General features: G+C 46.3%; 1 protein-coding gene across 9 annotated transcripts in view; it reads right to left on the bottom strand.

Annotated features, from left to right (window-relative positions):
• TBC1D1 (TBC1 domain family member 1) overlaps positions 1–25,148 on the bottom strand; it is a 205,698-nt gene that overhangs the window by 16,768 nt on the left and 163,782 nt on the right. For 8 of the 9 annotated variants that reach the window (XM_057729957.1, XM_057729959.1, XM_057729961.1 and 5 more), the window contains 5 exons: positions 18,080–18,265; positions 11,731–11,892; positions 7,592–7,750; positions 2,553–2,797; positions 408–567 (listed from right to left, as the gene is read on the bottom strand). In XM_057729957.1, the coding sequence (XP_057585940.1) occupies positions 408–567; positions 2,553–2,797; positions 7,592–7,750; positions 11,731–11,892; positions 18,080–18,265 (912 nt within the window). The remainder of the gene's footprint in view (positions 1–407; positions 568–2,552; positions 2,798–7,591; positions 7,751–11,730; positions 11,893–18,079; positions 18,266–25,148) is intronic. The other variant, XM_057729960.1, reaches the window with a different exon arrangement.

The raw sequence follows: 25,148 nt of genomic DNA, 5'->3' as shown, positions 1-25,148 counted from the left end.
CAGAGGAAACCTAGAAAGGACAGCAACCCAGAACTCCCGGTCGAGAAGCCTTAAGGAGCTATCAGGGAGCAAGCCCCAGGCCACAGGGGTCGAGGAAGACGGTTCAGGAGAAACATCTCTGGACCGCGCACAGGGCTCCTCGGCCCAGCCTGCAGCACAGCTGCTCCAGGGAGAGCCTGCGGGGAGGGAATCAGATCTGAGGCCTCAAGAAGGCATCAAGGGGAGCCCCCGCAGGTCCTGAAACTCCCAAAACCTGAATCCTCAGTAAACGGAGAATGACAAACAACACCCTATCCTTGTAGAAGACATGGGTGTGAAAATGAGAAGAATCACCACGGAGTGAGAACACACAGCTCCCACCTAACGGGAGGACGCAGGTTCTGGCACACAGACGCGCGCACACTCACCAAAGACTCTGGCTACGAACCCCAGGGGGAACTGCGAGGCAAACACGGTGAGGAACCAGGGCGCGGCGTAGAGGCTGGGGCCGATCTCGTGCTCCTCCAGGTGATTGTAGAGGTCTCTGTGGTAGTCGTGGAGCAGCCTCGAGAGCTGGTACATCTGGATCTGCAGGGACACGCAAACACAGTCACGGTGGGAGATCAACATCCACCCCACGCAGAGCGGGAAGGGCCACGAGCACGTCCTACGTGGCTCCTGAGACCCCTGCTCGCGGCTCCGCTTCGTCCAGCAAGTGCTCGCCGGGGCTGCTGCGGCGAGGCAGGGGCTGGGGTGGGCCCGGGCACTCACGGCAGGGCTCCTCCGCCACGGCCTTTCTTCCTGTCCCCTTGTGTTCCTCGGCTGAGAGAAGCTACACATCTGCCTTGTGGAAACATCTCACAAATTTCCTTACACATTCTTAGCAAAACTCAAAGCCAGGGGAGTTTGAAATAAAAAGCCAGTCTCTCGCCAAGAGTCAAGTGCGAGCACAGGTTCTGTAGAAAGTTGCTACTGTACCTGTTCCCTACGTTCCTGCTGAATCCCCCCAAACCACTCAAGAGACAGGACAAGTGTGACCTTTTCAGGTTTACAACACAGGAACGTTAAAATAAGATGACAAGTGTTTATCTCAAGATGGAGAAAACTTTTCCAACTGGGCTGGACTTGAGCTCACAGGGCTCCCCCTTCAGAGAGGCACGGCTCTGGCAGGAAACCCAGAGGGTCCCAGGGCTCACGGCTGGCCTAGAGCCAGCCCCGACGGAGCGGTCCCTGGCCTGAGCCCAGAGGAACAGTGACTGGAGGGGGCGCTACAGCTGGATAGGTACTGCCCACACTGGGAAAAACTGTTCCCAGGGGGCCAGGTAACATAGTTCCCTCAGGTACCAGCTGTGGCTCTTTCGTATCAAAAAGAATCTAATCTCCAGGCCACCAGCCCAAACACAGTCATGTGTTATGATACTATATTATACAAATCTGAAAAATTCCACTCTCTTAGATGACAGGTGCACCTACGTTAAACACACTAATGAGAGAATGTAGGAAGAACCTGACAGCACGTGTGGAAAGTATTATGTGGGCCAAAATCTCCTAGTGAACAGGACGGCTTCCTTCTATGACATTTATGTTCACGTGAGCCACACACACAGGTGGAGGGGAAAGGATTTCTAGCCATGTCGCTTGGTGCTCTGGAAAAGTCCTCGGCTCTAACATATATTTTCTAAGGCTCTGAAATAAGAGTATCTTGCTGGTAAACAAACATGTAAACACATGTTCCAACATTCAGGAATATTCTCATAGCAGGATCCAGAGTTCTCCCCACCTCTGAAAGGCAATGGTAGCAGCCCTGGAACACACTGCTGTGTGGGGTTTTCTTCTTACATGACCTGCCACCTGTCACTCATTCATTCAACAAATAGGGACCAGGTGCCCACTTCATCCCAGGCACTGGCCTAGGAACTAGGGACTCAGCCCCAAGATGGGTAAGATCCCTTCCCTCTCATGATATACGCTAAGGAGAGCCAGAAAATAAACAGGTAAATACATAAGGAAACAAGATAATTTCGGGCAATGAGTGTGTTACACAAAAGGAATGAGACAGGACCATGTGATACAGCGAGCCAGGGTGGAAGCAGGGGGACACGGCATCGGAGTGAACAGGTGGTATCTCAGCTGGACCCGGGGTGGCAGGGGTTGAGGGGCGCGGAGGGGATTCCCCGGCAGAGGAAGGAGCAAATACACTGCGAGGTAGGAATCAGATCACCTGAAGATGGCTTGATAAAGGGTAAAAGGCAGGGCCCTGGAGTCACACAGGCCTTGGTTTAAATCCCAGCTCTGCCACCTGCTATCTGTGTGACCTGCTCAAATTACATAACCTCTCTGAGCCTCAGCTTTCCCATCTATAAATTGAGCTGATCAACAATGTCTTCCTGGGGGTTGAGGAGATAAGCGCACATGAAACATTTGGTGTAACGCCTAGCACAGAGTAAGTTCTCAGCAGTGACAGATGTTACAGTGTTAACTGATGGTGGGAAGGTTCCTTACATACACCTGGAAAGGGATCATAAACATTTTTAGCATTCATCTTTATCAAAGACTTAAGCAACGCTCTCTACCTGTAAAATAATCATATCCGGCCGATACTGTTTCCGCAGACCCATGTCAAACATCAGGAACTTGAGCATGTTGAACGCCTCTTCTTCACCCATATGAAGCAGCAGAATGCCTGCTACAAAGCTGAGACCTTGGCAATAGCCTACTTCCTGGTCTAGAAGCGAGTAGGCCTTCAAAATGTTGTAGAGTGATAGCTGCCCTGCTCCTAACTGAGCAGAGAAGTACGGATGTGTTGGAAAGGTTCGCCCTGTGAAAACAAAACATATCAGTTGTATTTTTAAAAAAAGAAAGCCTATTGAACCAGAAATCTGATGTGCTTCAGGTTAAAGCAACATCTTTACAAGTGGGATCATGTCACAAATCAGCTCTGTACACATGGTCAGCTGCTTGTTCTTGGAATACTGTTTGCAATTAAAAAGTCAGCAATTAATCATGCTTTCGCATGAAAGAAATGAGAACCGGCTTCAGGGCTGCCGATATCTGGACTTCAATCTAAAACATCAAGAAAAGTGTCCGTCCTCTGAACGGGAGTCTACTCTCCAGAGCAGCGGTCAGCTGTGGCTCCACCTCACCCCACCCCGGCACCATCACCTCGCCCCCCACAGGCCCTGATCAGCTCTGCCCAGACTGCTCGTTTCCCTGCAAGTGCTTCACACCACACGCACATCATTTCTGTACTTTTAAACCACAGGCAGTGCTTTGAAACACAGCGGGGAGCGGCAGGTGTTTTCTTTCATACAAAACAATTACCTCTCAGAGGTTAAAATAAAATGCTCTTGACACCCCGATTTTCACAAAAAGCTGGTACTCAGACAGAGTTTAGAAACCTTCTGTCCAGGAGGCTTGTGTGGTTGATACCTGTCCAAATCCCACCTCCCCCTCTCCTTCTGGAATGTGACTGATGGGGAAGTATGTATCCAGGGAGCAGAAAAGTGTCTGATTAAAGAGATGCTCAACCAGGGCCATGCCTGGACCCAGGTGAGAATTACGGCCTCATCCAGATCAGCAAAGGCAGAAGGGCATGGAGGCCTTGAGGGAAATACTCACCTTAATTATTTGGTCTCAGCAAAAGGAGGAGGATACATTTGTGTGTTCTTCCTCAGCTCTGTGAGAAAGCATTTAACCAATCCAGATCAGTTTACCTGCACTTGATTTAGGACAGCAACAGTCTTTCCTGATTTCTTGTCCTGTGTTCATTTCTTTCCTGTGGTTCTACCTCTCCCCGCAACAAACCTTGCCCAAACACACCCTGCACATGTCACCCCACTGCTGGAAAGCGATCCGGAGCAGCTTCTAAGTCTGCTCTCTGATTCAACAGTGTCCCTCCATTTCTGGACCTGCTCCAGCGTTGTTCTGGCCAATCCGCCTATTGTGGGAGAGGCTGGACAGCCTCCCAGGGGAGGCACTGACGGCAGGATGCCCAGGAGAGGAGCAGCCAAGAGGGTGGAGGGTGACGTGGAGCCTGAAGGGGGTCTCCAGCTCGCTGCTCGGTGTTCCCTGCAGCCTTCTGTGTGGCCACAACTAGACGGGAGGCACAGCCAGAAGGCGGGGTGCTGGGCAGTACAGGTTGTCCACCCAGGATGGAAAGCCAGAGAAGAGCAAGGTCAAATTACCTGAGGGCAACACAAATGGATGTAGCTGGAACCAGGCCTAGAGGGTGGGGCAGGTTCCTGAACTAAGGCCCGAGCATGACTGGTGAAGTGTCATCTGATAACACTGTTTCTCCTGGCTGAGTGGGGCCAACTCTGACAGCATTTCTCCACCTAACAGGAGGAGGGGAAGGCTGTGATGGTCTGCAGTGAACAGAGCCAAGACAGACAGAAGCCATACAGCATCCTAGAGGGGACGTAATATAGAGACTAAGAAGACCAAAGTTCTAGAACTTTCTGCCACTGAGTAGTAGCCTGTAAGTTGGGCAAAGCACATCATCTCCAAAGTGGAAACAGTATGTGTCCAAGTTCATACAGGGTTGTGTAAAGGTGAAACCCAACAAAGCTAGAGAATATGGTTCACAAACTAATAAAACACAGCCCAACTACAAAGTCTATTATTCTCACTCTTTGGAGGAAATAATACCGCAAAACCTGATTCAATTAACAGCTAATTTTGGAAAGTAAAGCAAAAGCCCAGAAAACAAAAGTCCTTGTAAACCCAAAATATCCAACCAACAAGCATTCTGTTCTTATGGTCAGGATACTGATGTCACTTAAGAAAAACTGAAACATGATTTGTTTTTGATCTGCCCTACACACCTTTGCTGGGCCTTGAGTAAGCCACAGTGCAGACTACATACAAAGCCCAGACAAAACAACTGACTCGGCAAATACCACGTTGGTGAGAGAGGAGGGGCATACAACGAGCAAAGTTTGGAGGAACTCCTAGGAGAGGCCTCCCTGAACCCAGCAGAGCCAGAGCCTGGCCGGCAGAGCACCTGGTCCACCACGGGATCTGGGTCAGTACCCAGGTTCTCCCAGCTCAAGGGAGGAGGGTAGGCTGGCCCTGGAGGAAGCCTGCTGAGATGCACTGATGTTACCTGGGAACTGCACTGTTGGAAACAGCTTCTCTGGGGCCTTGGGAGGGTACCGAGAAGGGATCCAAGCTGGGGGCCGTGACTGGCGGAGAAACGAGGTGGAGAGACAAGGCGGGCGCTGTCAGGCGGAGGAGCCGCAGCTGGCCTTCGGGGGTGCAGAAGGGTGAGGGTGGGAGATGAGCAGGGACGGAGAGGATGCGAGTACAGCCTGGCCCTGCCCAGAAATGAGGAAAGGCTGACTCCTGGCTCTCGCAGACCCTGTGCCAACTACAGCAAAGGCAGCCGCAGGCCCCCGGGCAGGGAGGCGCCCGAGGGTGGCCGTGCAAACACGGCTCCCTGGGGGAGAGCCCCTCTGAGGCCCTCGTGCTGATCTGGCCTTTTCCTCCTTCTGCAGAAAAGTAACTGCATCTGATCTACAGGAGGCAGAGGACTAATCCCGCCCAAGGAACAATGAAAGAAGTATTTACTGAAAGAAAACTGAGAGAAGAGAGGAATTAGGAAAGGGGACGTCATCCCCGCCTTCTCCCACCATCCCGGGGGGTAGAGGGACTGTGTGTACTTCCTCCTCCCTTTCAACCTCCTACCCTAAATTTATCTTTTTCTTCATTTCACATGATAGGAACATGATGTCATCCTTTTCTGTTACTCATCGCATTAGCGAACACAGCTACTGCCAGTTCACAAAACTGCTTCCTTGGGGTCAGCGAGCCAAATGGGCTCCAGCCACAGGCCTCACAGTTTCACTGTCCCCAAGGCACAATCACGGCCTCTCAGCATCAGCCTGCAGCCAGCCACCTCCGAGGAACGCATGGGGCTCCTGGGCAGAGCCTCGGGGATGGAGGGGCCACTGCAGCACAGAGCCAGAGCGGGGTGAGGTCCTGGCAGTCAGCTGTGTGGCCGTGGTCAACGCTCGGCCTCACTGTGCCTCAGATGAGATGTTTCCTCATTTCCTAAAGAGGATACGGGGCCACTTTCCCAAGGCTGCTATGAGGGTCACGTGAGACTGGGATGCTAGTGCCGTGCCTCACAGTCAGCATCAGGAGACTTACTGAGCATCTGCTGTGTGACAGGTTCTGTCCTAGGAGCCGGGGTACAATGGCACACGGCCCCAGGCCAGCCCACAGAGGAAGGGCCGCAGCCCATCAGGGAGGAAGGCAATAAAAAGGGACTGCCACATAGCTAAGGATGTGGGGCGTTAAAAGCACAGGCCTGGAGTCACACTGCTCACTGGCACACCAGCTGTTACTCTGGGCAAGCTACCTAACCTCTCGGCTTTTCAATAGGCTCAACTCCAAACAAGGACAGGACAACATCTCCCCGATCGTGCTGTGAGGACTGAAGAAAGTAGCTTAAGTGACTTCCCCCAACAACTGGTCCAAGATAAAGTGAAGCATGGGCTTTAATCCTAATGACACGTGTGACAATGATAACTGTGACCCGGAGGCTGGGGGGTGTGGAGGGCGGGACACAGGCTCCGCAGAGGCGCCGCACCCGGCCTGAAGGTGGGAGAAGAGGCGACAGCAGGCACGGCTTCTCAGGGAGGACGCTGAAGCCTAGACCGGAAGAGGAACACGTGCGAAACCCACCCTGGTGAGCTCTGTGCGGCCGGACAGAAGCGCCTCGGCACTGCCTGGTCCGCTCACACCGCAAAGGGCTGGGACGTGTCCTGCCTCCGCCTGGCTGCTGTGCTGCAGGAACCTCCAAGAGCCGGGCCTCAGTGGGCCCCAAAACACTGACTGGGGAGCCCCGGGGCAGCAGCAGCCGGGGTGGATGTTCCAGAAGCAGGACCGCGTGCTCTAGAAGCAGCAGGGCCTGCAGCCCGCGGGGCTCCCCAGGAGCCCTGCCGCCAGGGGAGACGGAGACCCCTGGGGGACGCAGCAGGCAGGAAAGGATGCCCCCGCGTGGGGCTGCTGACCAGACAGAAGGTCTTTCTGTTACCATGATGACATCCGAACGCCGCAGGTTCTCCACTGGGGCAACTGCACATGCCGTCAACACACTGCTTCCACCTTCGCGTTTTTAAAACTGCTCAAGAGACGAGGTGTCTCCCCGTTTCCAGAATAAAAATCACTCAAGGCGCACTCACAAACTGCTCTCCGCAATTTTTCTAATAAATCCTGTTTGTAAACAGTAAAGACTTGGGAGTGGCTCCTGTAACTAAACACAGCCTCAGCTCTGACGCTTGCGTTTGCAGCATGTTCCTTTGGTTGACTATAAAACCTCCTATCAATATCTGAGCTACGGAACAGAACCCTGGTCAGACCTGGAGCCTCCACGACGGCCACCCTCCCACGCTGAGCAGAGTTACGGAGCCGCCCGGCGCACAGGGAGATCTTTATATACCTGAGAAGACATTTGTGATGACTCCAGGGCTCTGTTCACTGAAAGTCTCAGCAGTAAATTTTGATAGCTAAACCTAAAGGCAGATCACTAAATAACTCGGACAGTCTCTTCAGATTTTTCAAAGTGAGTGAAACTTCCATTTTCGTGTCAGATCGACTGTAGGCTTACCGAGGTCGATGAGAATGGCGTGCTGCTGGGAGGTGAGCTGCTTTAAGAGCTCTTTGTATGGTGTGTCCTTTGGCTGCTGTTTACTGGGAAACGGGTGTTTTAGGTGGTACTGCTCTGCTAGGAATTTCCAGATTTCACCCCGGTGATGTCGTGGCACACCTTGAAAAGAGGGGGTGGAAAAGAGACAGAGAGAGGCTTCATGTACAGAATACAACTTAATAATAAACATGAGTTGTGTTTCATTCCGTTGATCCAACTTCTAGTTCCATCATGAATTAACAGCATAGGAATGGAAATAAAGCAACCAAAATTCCGTGGGGTTTGCTCCCTTCCTTCCTCCCTCCACACCTTCTGCCATTCGTCCCCCACCTCCCGACCTCCTCCCGACTCTCACAGTACGTGTATCTGTGCTGCGTTCAGACTGTGCGAGACTGCAATAAACTGATGAACGACACGAACCCCTCACTGGTACCAGTAATAATGTCCTTGGGAAGTAACTGCAAGCATGTAAAATGACACTGCAAAATGTGACCTCAGAGAAGGAACCGACGCAGAGAGGTGAGTCTGGACGAAGGAAATCAAGGTTTCCTGGACTCCTTTGCTTGTGCCAAGACTCAAGAGAGGGAGAAAGAAGAGAAAAACCAAGTCTGAGGAAGGGAACCAAGAGCCTCTCCACGAACCTCCCTGGGCACAGGGCACAAGTGGGAGGGAGCAGGTGGTAGTCGGGCTGGAAGGGCTTTACTAGAGGCAAAACTGAGGGCAAGAAACCTGCACTTTATTTGCTACCTGCAGGGAACCACTGAATGTTCCTGAGCTGGGAAAGAACAGCCGAATCAAAGCTGAGATGCTGGAATACTGACGGGACACCTTTCTGCGAGGGTGGGCCGGGGGAAGGGGCCAGCGGCTGGAAGGGGATGGTCTGCATGGACACGCTCCGGTGGGCACTCAACGTGGACCCAAAGACGAGAAAATTATCTCAGAGCCTCCACCTCATGTTTTAGATGTGATTAACCGGAATAAACTCAATTTTAAAATGCTGTCTAAAACTAAGGAAAGTTCTCTTAACGTCAACAATGTTACTCAGGGCAAACCTCATTAGAAAAAGTGACTGTTTTGAATCAAAATTCTCGGATTCATGATTCCGCTGTTTCAAGGCCCAAACACGGAAATGGGGAGACAAAGAAAACGGCAGGATAAGACACCAAACCCTCCTCATCCTCTGAGAGGAGTGCTCTTCAAAGAAAAGGAGCCTCCGAATCAGGGATTAATCTTTCTCTCCATCCAGAAAAAAAATGTGAGCACCCTGTAACCCTTCCCTGCTACTCGGAGAGCCTACTCAGGAAGGTGGTCTGCTGGTTTCCCCTGCCGTCTCTGAGAGCTCCGGGAAACAGCAGCAGCTAACACTCCCTGTGAGGAGACCAGGTGCTACCTCCACTCTCAACACTTTACGTCATCCCCACGACCTGCTGAGGGAAATGCGGTGATGCTCCCACGGTGCGGATGAGGAAACAGAGGCCCCTTGCTGAGAAGAGACACCCCAGCTGTTGCCAGCAGCCCAGGGAAAGTGATCACCATTTCCCTCAAAGTTCTCACTGTCAGACACGCCGCTTCTCAGATGGTACTGGGGAAAAGATTTTATGTTCCTACCTGGCAATTAATGATAAAATCTCACTTGTAGATCTGAACCAGAAAGTCAATTTCACCTTTTACAGATCCACAGGAACTGTTTGGAAAGCGTCGCTCAGCCATCTCTTGGAAATACAGTATAGTCAGTAATTTGGTTTGACACGAAGGGGAGAAACACAGGGCCACACTCAACTGTGACCACATCCTACACCTTCTCTGAATGTTTAACGCGGAGTTCACTGGATGACCCTGTGTAGTGGATTGAACGGTGACCTCCAAAAAGGTATGTCCATGTCCTGATCACCGGAAGCTGTGAATGTTACCTTATGTGGGAAAAGGGTCTTTGCAGATATAATTAAGTTAGGTGAAGACCTTGACATGAGATCATTACTCTGGGTTATGGGGGGGTGGCGGTGGGGTGGGGTAGCGAGCTATACCCAAAGACAACATCTTTATAAGAGTCACACAGAGGAGAAGACAAGAAGAGGAGGCGCCGTGCCCGTGGAGGCAGACACTGAAGTGATGCAGCCATGGTCAAGAAATGCCAACAGCCACCAGAAGCTGGAAGAGGCCAAGTGCAGCCCTGTCCACACCCTGACTTCAGACTTCTGGCCTCCAGAACTAAGGGAGAAAATGTTCTGTTGTGTTAGCCACCAATTTTGTTATCACTTGTTATGACAGCAACAGAAAACTACTACGCCCTGCGAGCTGCCTTTGTATAGTACTCTATTTCTTTTCTCCCTGCTCGTCCTGATCAGAGATGTGTCTTTGGGGGCGGGGGGTGTGCGTATACACACACACACCTCACACTTCAAGCAGTATTAGGAACAAGTGTCGGCTGAAAAGCAGTCAGCATGTTAAGTGATTAATAGTGGGGCTTTTCACAAAATATTTTTGTCAAACTGGGAAGTTTCCCAAGTTATGAGATGACCAATTTCCCCTTATTACTAAATCATTCCCATTATCTTATCAAATCTTTATTTTGGGGAGGAAAAAAATGCTGGCTGTCACTGTACAGTACTACATATTCTGGTGTTTAAGAGAAAGCTTAGATTTTATGATTTAAAAACAAAGGGTCATGCAAATCAGTGCCAATGTTTTTGCTAAGAATGACCTGGAACACCCTTCCCCACGCTCAGTTTTGCCTCCACTCCTAACCCCAGAGAGAAACCTGGCAGTGGACTGGGGCCTGCAGGCAGAAGGCCACCCTCCCCCCAAATGTAAATACTTTTTAATTTTTACTGACTTCAAAAGTAATATATGCTCACTATCGAAACGTGAAAAAAAATAAACAAACCCCTCTGAAAATACAGAAGCTATAAAGAGGAAGGTGAAAAACCACCCATAACTAGAGGGAACATATAATTCACCACCCAAAGCAGGAAGTTTTTGAAAGCGAAGGGGAGGAAGGCTATTAACAATTGTATTTGGACAGGCTGTAAAGCAGGGCCACGCCAGGTAACCCGGCTGTGTGGCCATCCTGCCTACAACTCAGGTATCTGCAAACACATCACGGATGCCTTTCTACACATACACATAAGGAGATACACAGCCGTACATGAGGCCATGCTGTGCTTTCTCGTTCAACGACCTTTTACATCAGTCAATACAGATCTACTGGGTTATTTTCAAGGAATGTGACATGAGTGTGGTCACCTGGTTGGGGTTTTTCAGCCATGAAACAATGCCACAATCAGCACTCTTCCCACTGCGGTGCATTTCTGACGTTAATTTCTAGAGTGGGCTCCTATACATGGCAGTGCCGGGTCAAGGGTGAGCAGTCTGCATCTGGCCCGTATTGCCAACTGCTCAGGTAGCCTCTTTGCCACCCCACTCCTAGAAACGTATGCTCCAGATTATAAAGTTCTGCCTTGATACCTTTAGAGAAATCATTTAAAACCAAAATAAGCTCTGAATTATTTAAAATCCCCTAGAATTATTCCTCCTTCTCCCAAGTCGACACCCTAAAATCCTGCCACCTTGATGGAACCTGAACTTGGGACAATTATAAATCTCTTAATTTGACATCTTATGTCACTTAGGGGTCTCATTAAGAGGAGAGGCCTTGTTACCCACATGGCATCTTTTATTTCAAGGGCTGCAAAGTAACTGGTAGAGCTGGGATCCAAACCCAAGACTACCCCCCTGAAGTCAGGGCCGGACACTATGTTACCTCCCGAGAGCACCCAGACAGAAGGCACATGATTCATTGTCAGTTTACTATTTAACTCAGTGTATCATCACATCATTACCCAGTTTACAGGCAACTAAGCCCTTAGGTATTCTTTTATCTCCTTCCTGTTTCCTTAATTAATTTAACTAAGAGGAATCATGAAAGGTGATGAAACTCACATCAATTAACTAAGACATCTGGAAACAGATTTGGTAAAGACATGATAAACAGAAGAGAGATGGCCACTGAAATCGGACTTAAAACTTTTTTTTATTCCGTGCTTCTCCCCAGTCATCAGTGAGGCGTGAGGCTGGCTGGACGGATTCCCAGTTAAGCTTACCTTGCCCGACAGCCGAGTGCATTTTTTCCATGTCAAACTTAATTTTTGATCTTCCTGGAGTGCTAAGCATCTTTTCCCACACTGTAGTTACTTCTTTAAGACAAGGAGTGATTTCTTCATAATCAAGCTTTAGGCGCTTGTTCAGCAAATCATTCTCAGAGGCTAGAACAGGCGATTTGAGAGCACGTTAGTGAACGCTACGGCGCCATGTCTCCTACTTCACAGCATGGCCGCCCGCTCATCACCACCGCTGAGCCACAGCCAGCTGAGCAGGTCCGGGGTGAAGACACGGCTCCCGCCCCACCCCCGCTTCCTTATCTTGGAAAAAGCTAAACACCTAGGAGGCATCCTTGATTCCTCTTACTCCTTCACCCCCAGTGGATTCTGCTGGCTCTACTGCTAAAATACACCCCACACCTGTCCAAGTCTATCCATCTCCACAGCTAGCCTGTTAACCAGAAACATCTCAAGGGCAGGAACTATGTGTCAGAATTCCTAGTGACTAGATCTCAACAAAACTTCATCTAAACTAGGAGTGGCTCTCTGAGGATAGTTCCTTCTTATTTAGAGCCAAACCTGTTAAGTAGCTTTTACCCTTAGTCACATTTCTGTTGCCTGGGGCTGAACAGAATAAATCTACCCTTTTCATACTGCATCTCCTCAAATATATGAAGACAGCTATTATTTCCTACCAACCTTATTCAGCTTACAGCTGCATTAAGAAGAATTATACCTAAATTACCAAACTGGGTCGGGGGGTCCATAAAAGAAAAGTATAAACTAACCATTCTAAGAAGGATTAAAACTGACAACCTCACTGCCACCTAAAATCACTAAATCCTATTCAGACACAGTGGTAATGCTCTCAGCCCAGCCCATATCCATTTCACAGCACATCGCTGATGGCGACTGTGAGTTTACTGGGAAAGCAGAGCTGATAAACTTGTCTTCTTTATGATAGTAATACACACATACTTACTATATGTCTTAAGTACTTTATACTTAGTAACATTTAATCTTTTTTCTTTTCCATTTTTTTTGGAGTTGCTTTACAATGTTGTGTTAGTTTCTGCTGTGCGACAAAGTGCATCAGCTATATGTACACATATATCCCCTCCGTCTTGGACCTCCCTCCCACCCATCTAGGTCATCACAGAGCACCGAGCTGAGCTCCCTGTGCCATACTGCAGGTTCCCACTAGCTATCCGTTTTATACATGGTAGTATGTATATGTCGATCCTAATTTCCCAATTCATCCCGCCTCTCCCATACCTCCGTGTCCACACATCCGTTTTCTGTGTCTGCGTGTCTACTCCTGCCCAGCAAATAAGTTCATCTGTAACATTTTTCTAATCTTAATGACACTGTGAGGCAGCTTGTTTTGGACCAGAAGCCTGAGCCCTTCCCCTAAGGCCCAAGTGGGAGGCGGAGCAGGCCTGGGCCCCTTGCCTTTCTCCGCTTTCTCCACTGCACTGCAGAACTTGCTGCCGTTAATCCCACATTTTCTGAGACTAGGCATGTATCAAATAGGGGCCTTAAATGTTTGATTGAAACCAGTGGAGCTATCTGAACCTAGAGTTTTCTTTGTGTGAAAGATTCTCAATACAAATTTTACCTCTTTAACAGATATAGAGCCATTCAGACTTCTTTTTCTTCTTCTTTCAGTTTTTGATAAATGGCCCTTTTTAGTATGTTTGTCCATTTCATCTAAGTTGTTAAGTTTATTGGCAAAGATGTGTTCTCAGTCCCAGAGTCACTGGTACATCAGTGCACACCTGGCACAAGTCTGCTCTCCCCCCACCCCACACATACACGTGCCCCCGCCCCAGGTTTTATTCTGGAGACCGAGCTTGAGCAGGGTCATTACTTTGCTCAGGGCCGCCGAAGCAGGACGTGCTGGGCGCAGGGTTTTTGCACCCTGGATTGTTTTTTAAGTAGGAATGACAGCTACTTCATTGAGTTGCTCCTGTGAAGATTGAGATGAAATATACTAAGCATCTACAAAATGTCTGCTAATTAGCAAGTGTTCCACAAATTATCAAAAACATAAAAACAAAAAAATCGAAATAATGTTGCTTTACAAATGAAGTACTGATAACATGAAATATTCTCTTTTTCCACATTAGAAATTGAGCACATGTTAATAACTCAAATAACTGGGCTAATGCTAACCTGACAGTAAGATCTCAGTCATCTTACGCATGGTTTCTGGACTGGACTGACCCAGTTACCACCTTTCAGTACAAATGCATCAAAAGACAGTACTGGAAAGGGCTGCAGAGATCCCTTGTCCAGCCTCTCACTTCATGACAGAAACCGACGTTCAAAGTGAGTAAAGGGACTTGCCCAAGGTTATTCACGAGCTGGTGGGTAGCCAGGAGACACTAGGTCTACTGCTGCCTCCTTCCCATCTTTTGTGATTTTTCATCTTCTATCTTTATTCTTTTCCTTCTTACTTTGAAGAATATATTTTCAAGATCCTACTAAATAATTATCTAGGCCTGTGGAGTTCAAATTTTTAAAAAATGTCCACCCTCAATCTCTTTCAGCTGTGAGAACACACAGTGGATGCCATTAGAGCTGAGCTAACATCAGGTTCAGGGCCAGCCCTGCCGAATGGTGACTGCAAGAAGTATGGGGCTCAGGCTTCCTAGGTGGCGCAGTGGTTAAGAATCCGCCTGCCAATGCAAGGGACACGGGTTCGAGCCCTGCTCTGGGAAGATTCCGCATGCCGTGGGAGCAACTAAGCCTGTGTGCCACAACTATTGAGCCTGTGCTCTAGAGCCCGTGAGCCACAACTATTGAGCCCATGTGCCGCAACTACTGAAGCCCACGTGCCTAGGGCCTGTGCTCCGCAACAAGAGAAGCCACAACAATGAGGAGCCTGAGCACCACAATGAAGAGTAGCCCCCACTGGAAGCAACTGGAGAAAGCCCGTGTGCAGCAACGAAGACCCAAAGCAGCCAATAAATAAAAAAAATAAAAATAAAAAAAGTTACTTAAAAAAAAGAAAAAAAAGAAGAAGTATGGGGCTCTTGGTGCAGTGAATTCTGCTGTGAACATGTCTGGACAGACTAAAGAGCCCAGAAAGCAACCAGAGGAATCTACTCTGAAGTCAACAGAACAGAAATATCTGGCCAGAAAATGCAGCTGAAAAGGCTTAAGCTATGTATTTTGCTATTAGCCCAAGCAAGAGCCTGCCATTTCAGTATCCTAACAACACTGCTCCCTAAAAATCAGTGGCCTCCAAAATGCTTTATCAAGCAACACAGATGGTGGAAGCCCACAACAAAGGTCAAGGCTCTAAGGCAAGGACTTGAGATACAAGAACAAACTGTTTACAATATTAAATAAAGGTCAACAAATCCATCTCTAAGAGTTTCTGGGGCTAGGAGAAACCAGGACTAAATGAGATCAAAATGTAACTTTGCAAAAGAGTCATCTAATCACCATTTAACATGGATGTGAGCTAATCTGGGCCCTGGACTAATAATGTTCAGGTCTGACTATGTCACTGCACAGGGTGGGCTGTGCTTGCCTGTCCCAGTTCTGCTCTGTTAGCAACTGCCTTCAGACAAAATGCTCCTCCAACTGCTGCCACCTCTTGAAAACTTGAAAAGGGAAGGAAGGCTAAGAGGCTGGGAGCCTCAGTTACCAAATGACACCCAAACCTGTAGAGATTTTAGAAAAACTGCACTCAATATCTACTCTTTTTTATACCCAACATGTTTAACCACCAGTATTTATTTAACTAGGAAAATATCTTTTAAAAATATCTCCAATTATAATTCGATTAAAATTCAAAATTCACTGTTATCATTGTGCCTAGGTAGTATCTGCAACATTAGATTATATGAATCAGTCCAACAAGCAATACAGTGCTGACCAAAACCCATGGTCATGGTGAATCACCCTGCCATCCTGCACTGGGCTGCTCTATCATCATTTATGATGGGGGAAATGGCCTTGCAGGGGCCGCTGCAGAGGACTGAGGACTCGGGAGAGAGGCCCTGCCTTTCAGTCCCAACACCACTGAAACTTAGCTGTTTAACTTTGAGGAAATCACCATTCAGCTTCTGATGGTCTACAATGAAGTGAAGTAGACTTAGATGATGTGGTTTGATTCTTTCTTGAATGCAATGCTCCCAGAATAGTAATAAATACTTGATCCATGTATTCAAAAGCCAGGATAAAGGCTTAACCATAAGAAGAACCTCCTCACATATGTTCCTCTAATTTCTTTCCCCCAAAGCATGCAATTCGGCCTGAATTCTTGATCAACTGCAAGAGCCACTTCCAGGTGCAATTTAACCTTCCTTTAAAAAAGCAATTGAAAAAAATGAGATAAAATGACTCTCTCTCTAGTGCACTCCTGGTTGGTTCTTGTCAAATCTTGCTTCTATATTTAATGATTCTGCGCACCCCCATGCCACCCCAACAAAACTTAAGTATTTTTAGGCAATTCCTGATTAGGCTCTTATTGGTGATTATTTTTCTCAGCAACACAGGCACTGTGTACACACTGCCATGTGCTTCCTAAATGATATTTAGCAAGTTTACGGTGCTTTCACCACAAAGATAAGCACACACTGGACTTCACAGAGCCTAGGAGAGAAATAAATTTAAACAGTAAAAATAAGAGACCACAGAGGACAGAACTCCGGATGAAACGAAGAAGCAGCAAATGAGGATGCTGGCAAGGGCTAGGGAACGAGGGCAAGGTGTTCTGGGTACCTCAGGAAACTCTCCCCTTCCATTCTAGTCTGCCTGGTCATCATTTACATGGCGTTACAAAAGCTCTGCCTCTGTGGCAATCTGATCTTATCTCATCAATCATAGTCATGATTCCTCCCAATACTCCCAAGAAGCCAGCCAGCATCCTTCCCATTTTACAGCTACGCCCTGATTTTCCGTAGCTGTTAGCTGCAAGAAGATTGGCCAGGATAAACATTAAGGGTTATGACCTACATGATGAATATAATTGCCTTTTTGCTTTTCAACAAAAAGCCCAACCAACATACACATGATTCTAAGTGCTGTGCTCCAAAGCTGTCATTTAGCTGATGGAACACTCAACGATGCCATCACTATCAAATCTCTTTTTAGACATCTGCTTTTAGCATCCACCTTTAAGAACATACAAAAAAAAAAATGGTAGAAAAACAGAGCTGGAAGAAAACTTAGTCGTCACTGCTCTAAACTCCCTTCACCATGGCATCCCTTTCCATAGCAGCCTCATGGGATGAGCCGTCTCTCTCAGCTTCATACTGGAGAGCCCACTATACCCATAAGCAGACCATTCCAACTACTCAACTACTCTCTTATCAAAAGGTCTTATTACTTTGTACTTGACTCCTTGTTTTTGGTCAAAGATGACATACCTATTTAGACAATGAACCTTATTCATCAGATTTGGTGTCTACACTTTCATCTCTATACAAACATCACAATAAAAGATACAGATGTGCAATCAAGGAGGAAGCTCAATGAAATGGACTCTAATTCCAAAACTACTCTGGACAGGGCCAGCACATATTACCTGTGTAGCCTTCCTTTTAACGAGTATGCTCAGACTTCCCAACCAGGATCCTCCTTCTTTTATATCCAGGCAGCTCTCTGCATGCCAAGGCCCATGCTCTTCCCATGATACCACCCAGGGTACATAAAACTTAGCTCCTTAGCTACTTTGAAAATAATATTTATTGGTTCAAATGACTATGGAAACAGGAAATGAACAAAATCTAAACTTTTAAAGTACATGTCTTATTCAGATACTAATATAACCCTGGGCTTCTCTGAGTATTAGTTTCCTCTTCAGGTGACTACCTGCCTTCTGGAGTTGTCACCAGGATTAAATGAGTCTGTCCATATAAAACCCTGATACCAGTACACATAGAGTTCAGCTGATTTGAAGTCTAGTTCTCTATTTTTCAGATTACCTGCAACTCACTAAAAATGCACACGGACTGAGGTTATGGACGTTAATGATTTACGTAGGATCAGTTCATAACTAACACCCAGGCAAAGACTACGGTTGAGGACAAAGCGGGGCGGGGAGGGGGGAGAAAGGAAAACAAAAAAACACTTCTCAGAGTTAACGCTTACATTCGAAGGAGGTCTCTCAGAGGATTTAATCTAATATAATTGGTGGGATTATTATTAAATCTCCAGAAAGTGAAAACTATTAAACTTTACTTTGAAAAAGTAAACAGGTATTTCATACGCCCTCCCCCCACGCCCCCTTTATTTTTTTAAGAATAACACGCTTATGTCTGATGTGCTTCAATTTAGGGTCAGGACAAACTAATTCATCATCAGGCCTGTTCATTATCAAAAATGGCAAACCAACCTTGCAGCTTCTGATTTTCCTTCTCCATCCTGAGGAGCAGGATCTGTTGTAGAATGGCCTTTTGCCACAGCTCTCGAAGTTCACGAGATGTCCTTCTCTTTTCCTCTGGGACAGGGCCAAAGGGTCCATCTTCACAAACCGGTTCTAGGGGAGATCGTGGGGGAAGCTCTCCCAGGTCTGAATAGTCTGGGGAGGAAAAAGGACATTTCAGAATGGTCATTTTTTTTTTTTCCCTTTTCTTCCTTTTTATTTTGTTTTTTTTTAAGGACGTATACTTGCTGTACAACATTATATAAGTTACAGGTATATAATATAGTGACTCAGTTTTTATTTTTATTTTTTAATTATCTTTTTTAATTAATTTTTTTTGGAGTATAGTTGCTTTACAATGTTATGTTAGTTTCTGCTATACAGCAAAGTGAATCAGTTATACATATATATCCACTCTTTTTTTAGATTTCCTTCCCATCTGGGTCACCACAAAGCACTGAGTTGAGTTCCCTGTGCTACACAGTAGGTTCTCATTAGTTATCTGTTTTATATATAGTAGTGTACGTATGTCAATTCTAATCTTCCAATTCATCCCACCCCTCCTTACTCCCTTGGTAACCATACGTTTGTTTTCTAACCTGTGTGATTCACAGTTTTTAAAACTCATACTCCATTTATAGTTAATATAAAATACTGGCTATGCTCCCTGTGTTATATCATATATCCTTGTAGCTTATTTTATACACAATAGTTTGTACTCCTTATTCCTCTTCCTCCTCATTCCCTCTCCCCCCGATAACCACCAGTCTGTTCTCTGTCTGTGAGTCTGCTTCTTTTTTGTTACATTCACTAGCTGGTTGTATTTTTTGGGTTCTACATATGAGATCATACAGTATTTGTCTTTCTCTGACTCATTTCACTTAGCATAATGCCCTCCAAGTCCATCCATGTTGCTGCAAATAGCCAAAAATCATTCTTTTTTATGACTGAGTAATATTCCAGTGTATGTACACACACACACACACACACACACACCACATCCAGCATGGTCATTTTCAATAAAAAACTTATATTTAAACATAATGTCCAATGTAAAAATTCTGCTCATTCAGATATTACACAATGGTATCACCAAATTTAAAAACCAAGTTTTAATACGCACTGAAAAACTACACCTGAGTCACAAACATCAACCAAATTATACACTGAATAGTAAGCAAAAGTCACAGCAGCTGAGGAAATGTTCAAAGATACCTACTTTGTAAGTAAGGTACAATACATTCTCTGCTTCTGAGTTAATGAGTGTATTATTGATAACAAGAGCTAACATTCATACAGTGCTCTGCACCAGACTGTTTTCAGGGTTTCAAGTATAACAATTTATTTAACACTCAACCACCCTAGGATGCAGGTACTGTATCTATTCAGTTTTAAAGAGAAGCAAACTAAAGCACAGGAGTTTATGTGCCCTGCCCAATGCCACACAGCTGGGAAGTAGGAGAGCCAGGGTTGGAACCCAAGCGGTCTGACTTTTATATACATTCTTAACCACCATGTTATATATAAGGCTAGGTGTTTTAAAAGAAGATTAAAACTTACTTAACAGCCAAGAGAAACAGTGACCATTAACAGGTCCTCTACCAAGTGCTGGGCACCATGCCAGGTGTTTTATATGGACAGATTCATTTCCGCCTGATGCCAACTCCAGAAAGCAAGTATTAGCCTGATGAGAAAACTACAGCTCAGAGAAGCCAAGTAATCTGCCCAGGGCGAGACAACGAATAAGACCATGCTTTCTGTAGCTACTACTCCTACGATTTAGACATGCCTACAATTCAAATGTCTCCTATGCTATCAATTTTCAAATTTCTGTTTCTTTGTTCATATCTCTTTACAGCTCAAGAATTTGTGCCTTTCCCAACTGCAGACACTCTGCTGCTGGTACAGTGTTGTTATAACTCACTGATACCTTACGGACACGCACAGAGAACATTCCACCGGTTTACTCTGAAACTGGCAATGAAGAGCGGTGTAAGTTCCCACACAAGCAGACCTCATCTGACACAGAGCATTCTTTTTTTCTTTTTTAGTAAATGTATTTATTTATTTATTGGCTGCATTGGGTCTTCACTGCTGTGTGTGGGCTTTCTGTAGTCGCAGCAAGCAGACACTACTCTGTTGCGGTGCACAGACTTCTCATTGCGGTGGCTTTTCTTGTTGTGGAGCATGGGCTCTAGGCACACAGGCTCCAGTAGTTGTGGCACGTGGGCTCACCAGTTGTGGCTTGCAGGCTCTAGAGTGCAGGCTCAGTACTTGTGGCACGCAAGCTTAGTTGCTCCACGGCATGTGGGATCCTCCCGGACCAGGGATCGAACCCACGTCCCCTGCATTGGCAGGTGGATTCTTAACCACTGCACCACCAGGGAAGTCCCTGACACAGTGCATTCTTAACACAGGCCGTGAAAAGCCCCGCACAGGCAACCTGAGTCTCACAACCATAAGACAATACACTATCTCTTCCATTCAACAGCGCCAACATAATACCATGTTATGACTAATTTACAGAACAGTCATAACCACTGCTCTTTAAAACTGGGTTTGTTTTCCTGCTATGAAATCAAATACAAGCTATACAATGTTTCATTTCTTAATGTAACTTGTCCATCTTAACTCCTCTTAAAAGTACACAATTTTCTTAAAAAATGATGAGCATTAAGGATGCCTTACACGAAATAGAGACACAGATGTAGAGAACAAATACATGGACACCAAGTGGGCAAAGCGGGGAGGGTGGGGGGGGGGGATGAATTGGGAGACTGGGATACCAAACTGTACACTCTATGTGCAGTTTATTGTCTGTTAACTGTATCTCAATAAAAGTTCTTTAAAAAAAAAGAATGCCTTACAGTGTCTGGAAGCGTTTATACACTTATCATCACATTTTTATTCATGCTTATTTCATCACGATCCTATTAAACAAAGGAATTAAAACTCTACTTCTTTTGGAGGGAAGAAATAATAGACCATTTACACACGTTACAGGAGGATGTGCCTGTGTAATGGTCAACATAAAAGCAGGAACTAAAACTGTCTATACTGTAGATCTCAGTTTTATAAATTTTATGAGAGGCAGTACAGTTCCGTGATTAATAGGTCAGGCTCTGGAGCCAGGATGCCTGGGTTTTAATCCAGACTCTGCATTTATGGATTTTGTGAACTTTAGCAAGCTGCTGAACCTCTCTATGCCTCAACTTCCCAGTCTCTCAAGTGGGAATAACAGCACCTCCCTCACAGTGGTGTTACAGGGACTGAGCTAATACATACCATACGAACCGCCTAAAACAGGGTCCAGCACACAGTAACACAGTGAACATTAGCTCTCATTGTTCGCTTATCACATATCCACTAAGGGCACAGAAAAAAATACTGGAAGGAAACCCATCAAAACTTAGTCACTCAACACTGTAAGCTGAGAAGGCTGGAACCTTGTCCCCTTGTCGACCAGGGTCAGTCCAACACCACGCAGTCCCTGGCACCCAGCAGACGCTTGATAAATAGCTGCTGAATACCGAAAGAGATAGGTAGGTCCTGGGTTTGGAGGGCTTGCTGTTCTTCTTTGTATTTCCTGTATTTTCTAAATTTGTGATAACAAACATTTCTATAATCAAAACTTTAAAGAAAAATAATGCAAATCTGTTCTGATTTAAATCAAAGATTTAAAAATGTTCTCTTGCAAAATACTCAGGAAGACAAATCACCCCTCACAACCTATATACTTAGGATTACTCCTTATTGAACATGATATAGTCTAAATTAATCCCTTTTTTCAAAAGGAATTTTAGTCAGTATTCTTATTTAATCTTATTCTGCAGCTTGAAGTCTTCTACTTGAGCCCTTTCCTTTTTGTTTTTGTTTTGTTTTTCTCCTTTTACCATCTTGGCTGTTGAAACTTTGCTGGACCCTGCGCTTATGATTCAAGTTCTGCTTTATCTCATACTGGAAGTATTTACACTCCCTCTGGTTCGTCAAAGATTCCTGTTTCCAAAAAAGCAATTCTTGTGAGCTGTCAGGGCCTACGTGGCAGGCACAGGAGAGGTAGTTAGAGCAGCATTTTAATGGACCTTCACGTGTACAGCAGGAAGAACCCAGGGAGCCGCCCATCAAATGAGCATCAGGTGGACTTAATCTGGAGACGCCTTCCCATCCTTAAACCCTACCAGAAAGACAAGGGCTCATCTCCTCTAGTCTCCCTCCTCAAACCGCATCCTTCCTGCCTGCCACAGCCTTTCTCCTCCCGAGTGTCTTGAAAATTCCTACTACATTAACTTTCAAATTGCAGAGCCATGATCAGAGCAGGTGTGCCTCAGGCTGGGCTGATGGAACACATCTAGGAGTTCTGGCTGTTTGGTTCCCAGATCACTTACTCTCTGACAACTAGACTGCTGACAAGAACCACAGCCTATAGAAGCTTACGAAGCTCCAGGTTTTGCTATTTTCCTATTCAGAGAAATTAGATCTGCAAAGAGTCCAAGCACTGTTTGGTGATCATGACTGCAAGGTTTAGGACATAAATCGCCTCCCTAGGGTTCTCTACTTTCGCCTTCTTTCTCTTATTCTTAGTCACAGCTCAGTTCGTTGAGCTGTTACCGTGTGATATATAAGCCGGTCTGATTGTCACGACCACTTCATGAGATAGGTGAAGTTATTCCCCTTTCCACAGCCGAAATAACTAAGGTGCAGTGAGGTTTTGTAACGTGGCCAAGGTCACACCTCTGGTAAGAGTCAGAACCACAATTTGAACCAAGGTATATTTTCCTCCAAAGGAAAAAATGCTTACCCAGTGCCTCCCTAACTCCCAGATGCACAAACATCACGTGGGTGTCTTGCTGAAATGCAGATTTTGACTCGGTCTGACAGTCTGCATTTCCATCAATCTCCCAGGTGATGCCACTACTGCTGGTCTCAAAACACACTCCGAACAGCAGGCTCCACACCACATTTTCACTCTTCACTCCCTCACGCAACCCTATGTACTTATTATCATGTCAGCTCTTCATTTTCTTTCGCTGTGACTGCTAGAACCAAGTCCAAGTGCTGCTGTCGGCTGCCTGAACTTAGGCCTTCACACGTGGTCAGAAATCATCCCAATCTTGGTCAGGATGCCAAGGCCCAGTGCAGAGCACAAAGAAGGATTAGGAGCACTAGAGTTAATTTCACCTCTGAATTAACTAAATAAAGGCTAATCCACTATAAAGGTCAGCAAATAAACCTAACCATTTACAGCAGAGTTTCTCAAGCTCAGCCCTACTGACACTCTGGGCTGGCTAGTTCTTTGTCACGGGGGACTGCTCTATGCACTGTAGGACGTTCACCAGCATCCCGGGGCACGACCTACCAGATGACAGCAATATCTGCCCGTGCCAGCAGCGACAACCAAAAAAGCCCCGACACTGCTACATGTCCCCTGGGGAGAAGGGGGGACAAATCATCCCCAGTGGGAACGTGAATCAGAATAAAATACCCATCGCTTACTCTCCCCTAAACCCTGGGAAGGGGTAAAATATACCCCTTTCCCCAGGTTTATTTTATGCAGTAACAATTAGAGACGCTAACATCCGTAATTAACCATTTTTTAAAATATACTATCTTTTGTTCATATTAATAGTAGCCTAGTTACAAAGTAGTTAGTAATTTACAAAAGGAGGAGAGTAAAATATGTGTTTATTCCAAATGTGGCCTGGCTAATCTCACCAATGCAAAAAGATCCAGATTTGGGACAAAGCTATAGCTTTAGGATCAGTCCTCTTTCACATGTGCACGTGCACGTGTTTGGGGTGCAGTCCTGTGAGATGTGTGCTCACGTACACGGGGGCTGAAGAGCGCAGCAACGTGAGGAAAACAACATGAAAATGTCGGGCAGCTGCTGACTGAGAACCTTGTTCTAATAATAAATACGTGCACTGTTTTAACTTGGATAATTCCTACTTACACCAGTATTTGTTGAGTCTCTCATCTGTACCCAGGATGTGATGTGCTCAGTAGTCTAGGAAAGACTTTGATGTTTCCAATACTCTTCAGAACAACAGTGGGGATCTGGCTTCTGTCCTCGACTTATATTCTTGCTGACAGGCAGCCGCCGGAGCTCAGGTGGAAGAGCACAGCTTAGCGCAGCAGAGACTGAGCCGGGGGCTGCCCCATCCCCAGGCCAGCCTGGGGGCTCCTCTTTGTAAACCTTTGTAAACATGTACACCTTTTGGGTTCCAGTCCCTTGGGGCAAAATGTGAGAAATGACATTCACTTCCAACTGCCCCAACTGTGGGGAACACAGGCACCGACAGACATCTTCACAAAGTCTGCAAAGCCACAAAACCACAGGGCTTCAGGAACAGGTCAGCCTGGGATTGGCTCTTACTATTTTGACATCTCCAATAATGACAGGATGCAGAAGGCTTACATTATGTAGACTCTCAGAAACAATGGCCTTCAATGGGTTCTAAGAATTTTAAAACCAGCCATAATTCAGGGGTCCTAAGAGACAACTGCCTCCATCTAAATCACTGCTGTGACATTCTCACAAATATGATCTATGCTGGTGTGTCAATACTGTAGATGCCAAACTGTTCTCCGACGGCTCTGTGGGGCCGTGTCCTCTCTGCACACACACGTGTGGGGAAGAACGTGACGTCGCATCACTGCTGGTGTGACAGGGCACGAGGAAAAGGAACATGCACACAGCCTCACATCTCTCCAACCTCGGCTCTGCGGTCTGGAATTCAGGGCTCCTTTCCTGTGCTTTCACAAGACACTGATACCAAGTTTGAATCTCAGTTCTCCTCCCTTTAAAGACATGACATTAAATTACATATTAGGTGCCCTGTGAGAAAGAGGAGCCCCAGGAAGAAAAAGAAGAGACGGATCCTTATTCTCCAATATTCTGCTTTTTTCTGTTATCCCACAACAGAGCAGTTTATAACTCTCTCCATCCCTCCTAAAAAATCCTGGTCTCCAGGGCCAAAAGAAAAAGAAGATGTTTAAAATTCCAGTTATTCTCAAACTTCTGTTTGAACGATGTGAACAG

Source organism: Hippopotamus amphibius, chromosome 3 (assembly GCF_030028045.1).
Source record: "Hippopotamus amphibius kiboko isolate mHipAmp2 chromosome 3, mHipAmp2.hap2, whole genome shotgun sequence".
NCBI lineage: Eukaryota > Metazoa > Chordata > Mammalia > Artiodactyla > Hippopotamidae > Hippopotamus > Hippopotamus amphibius.
Note: the sequence above shows the minus strand (reverse complement) of the source record. Positions and strands in the feature narration are given on the sequence as shown.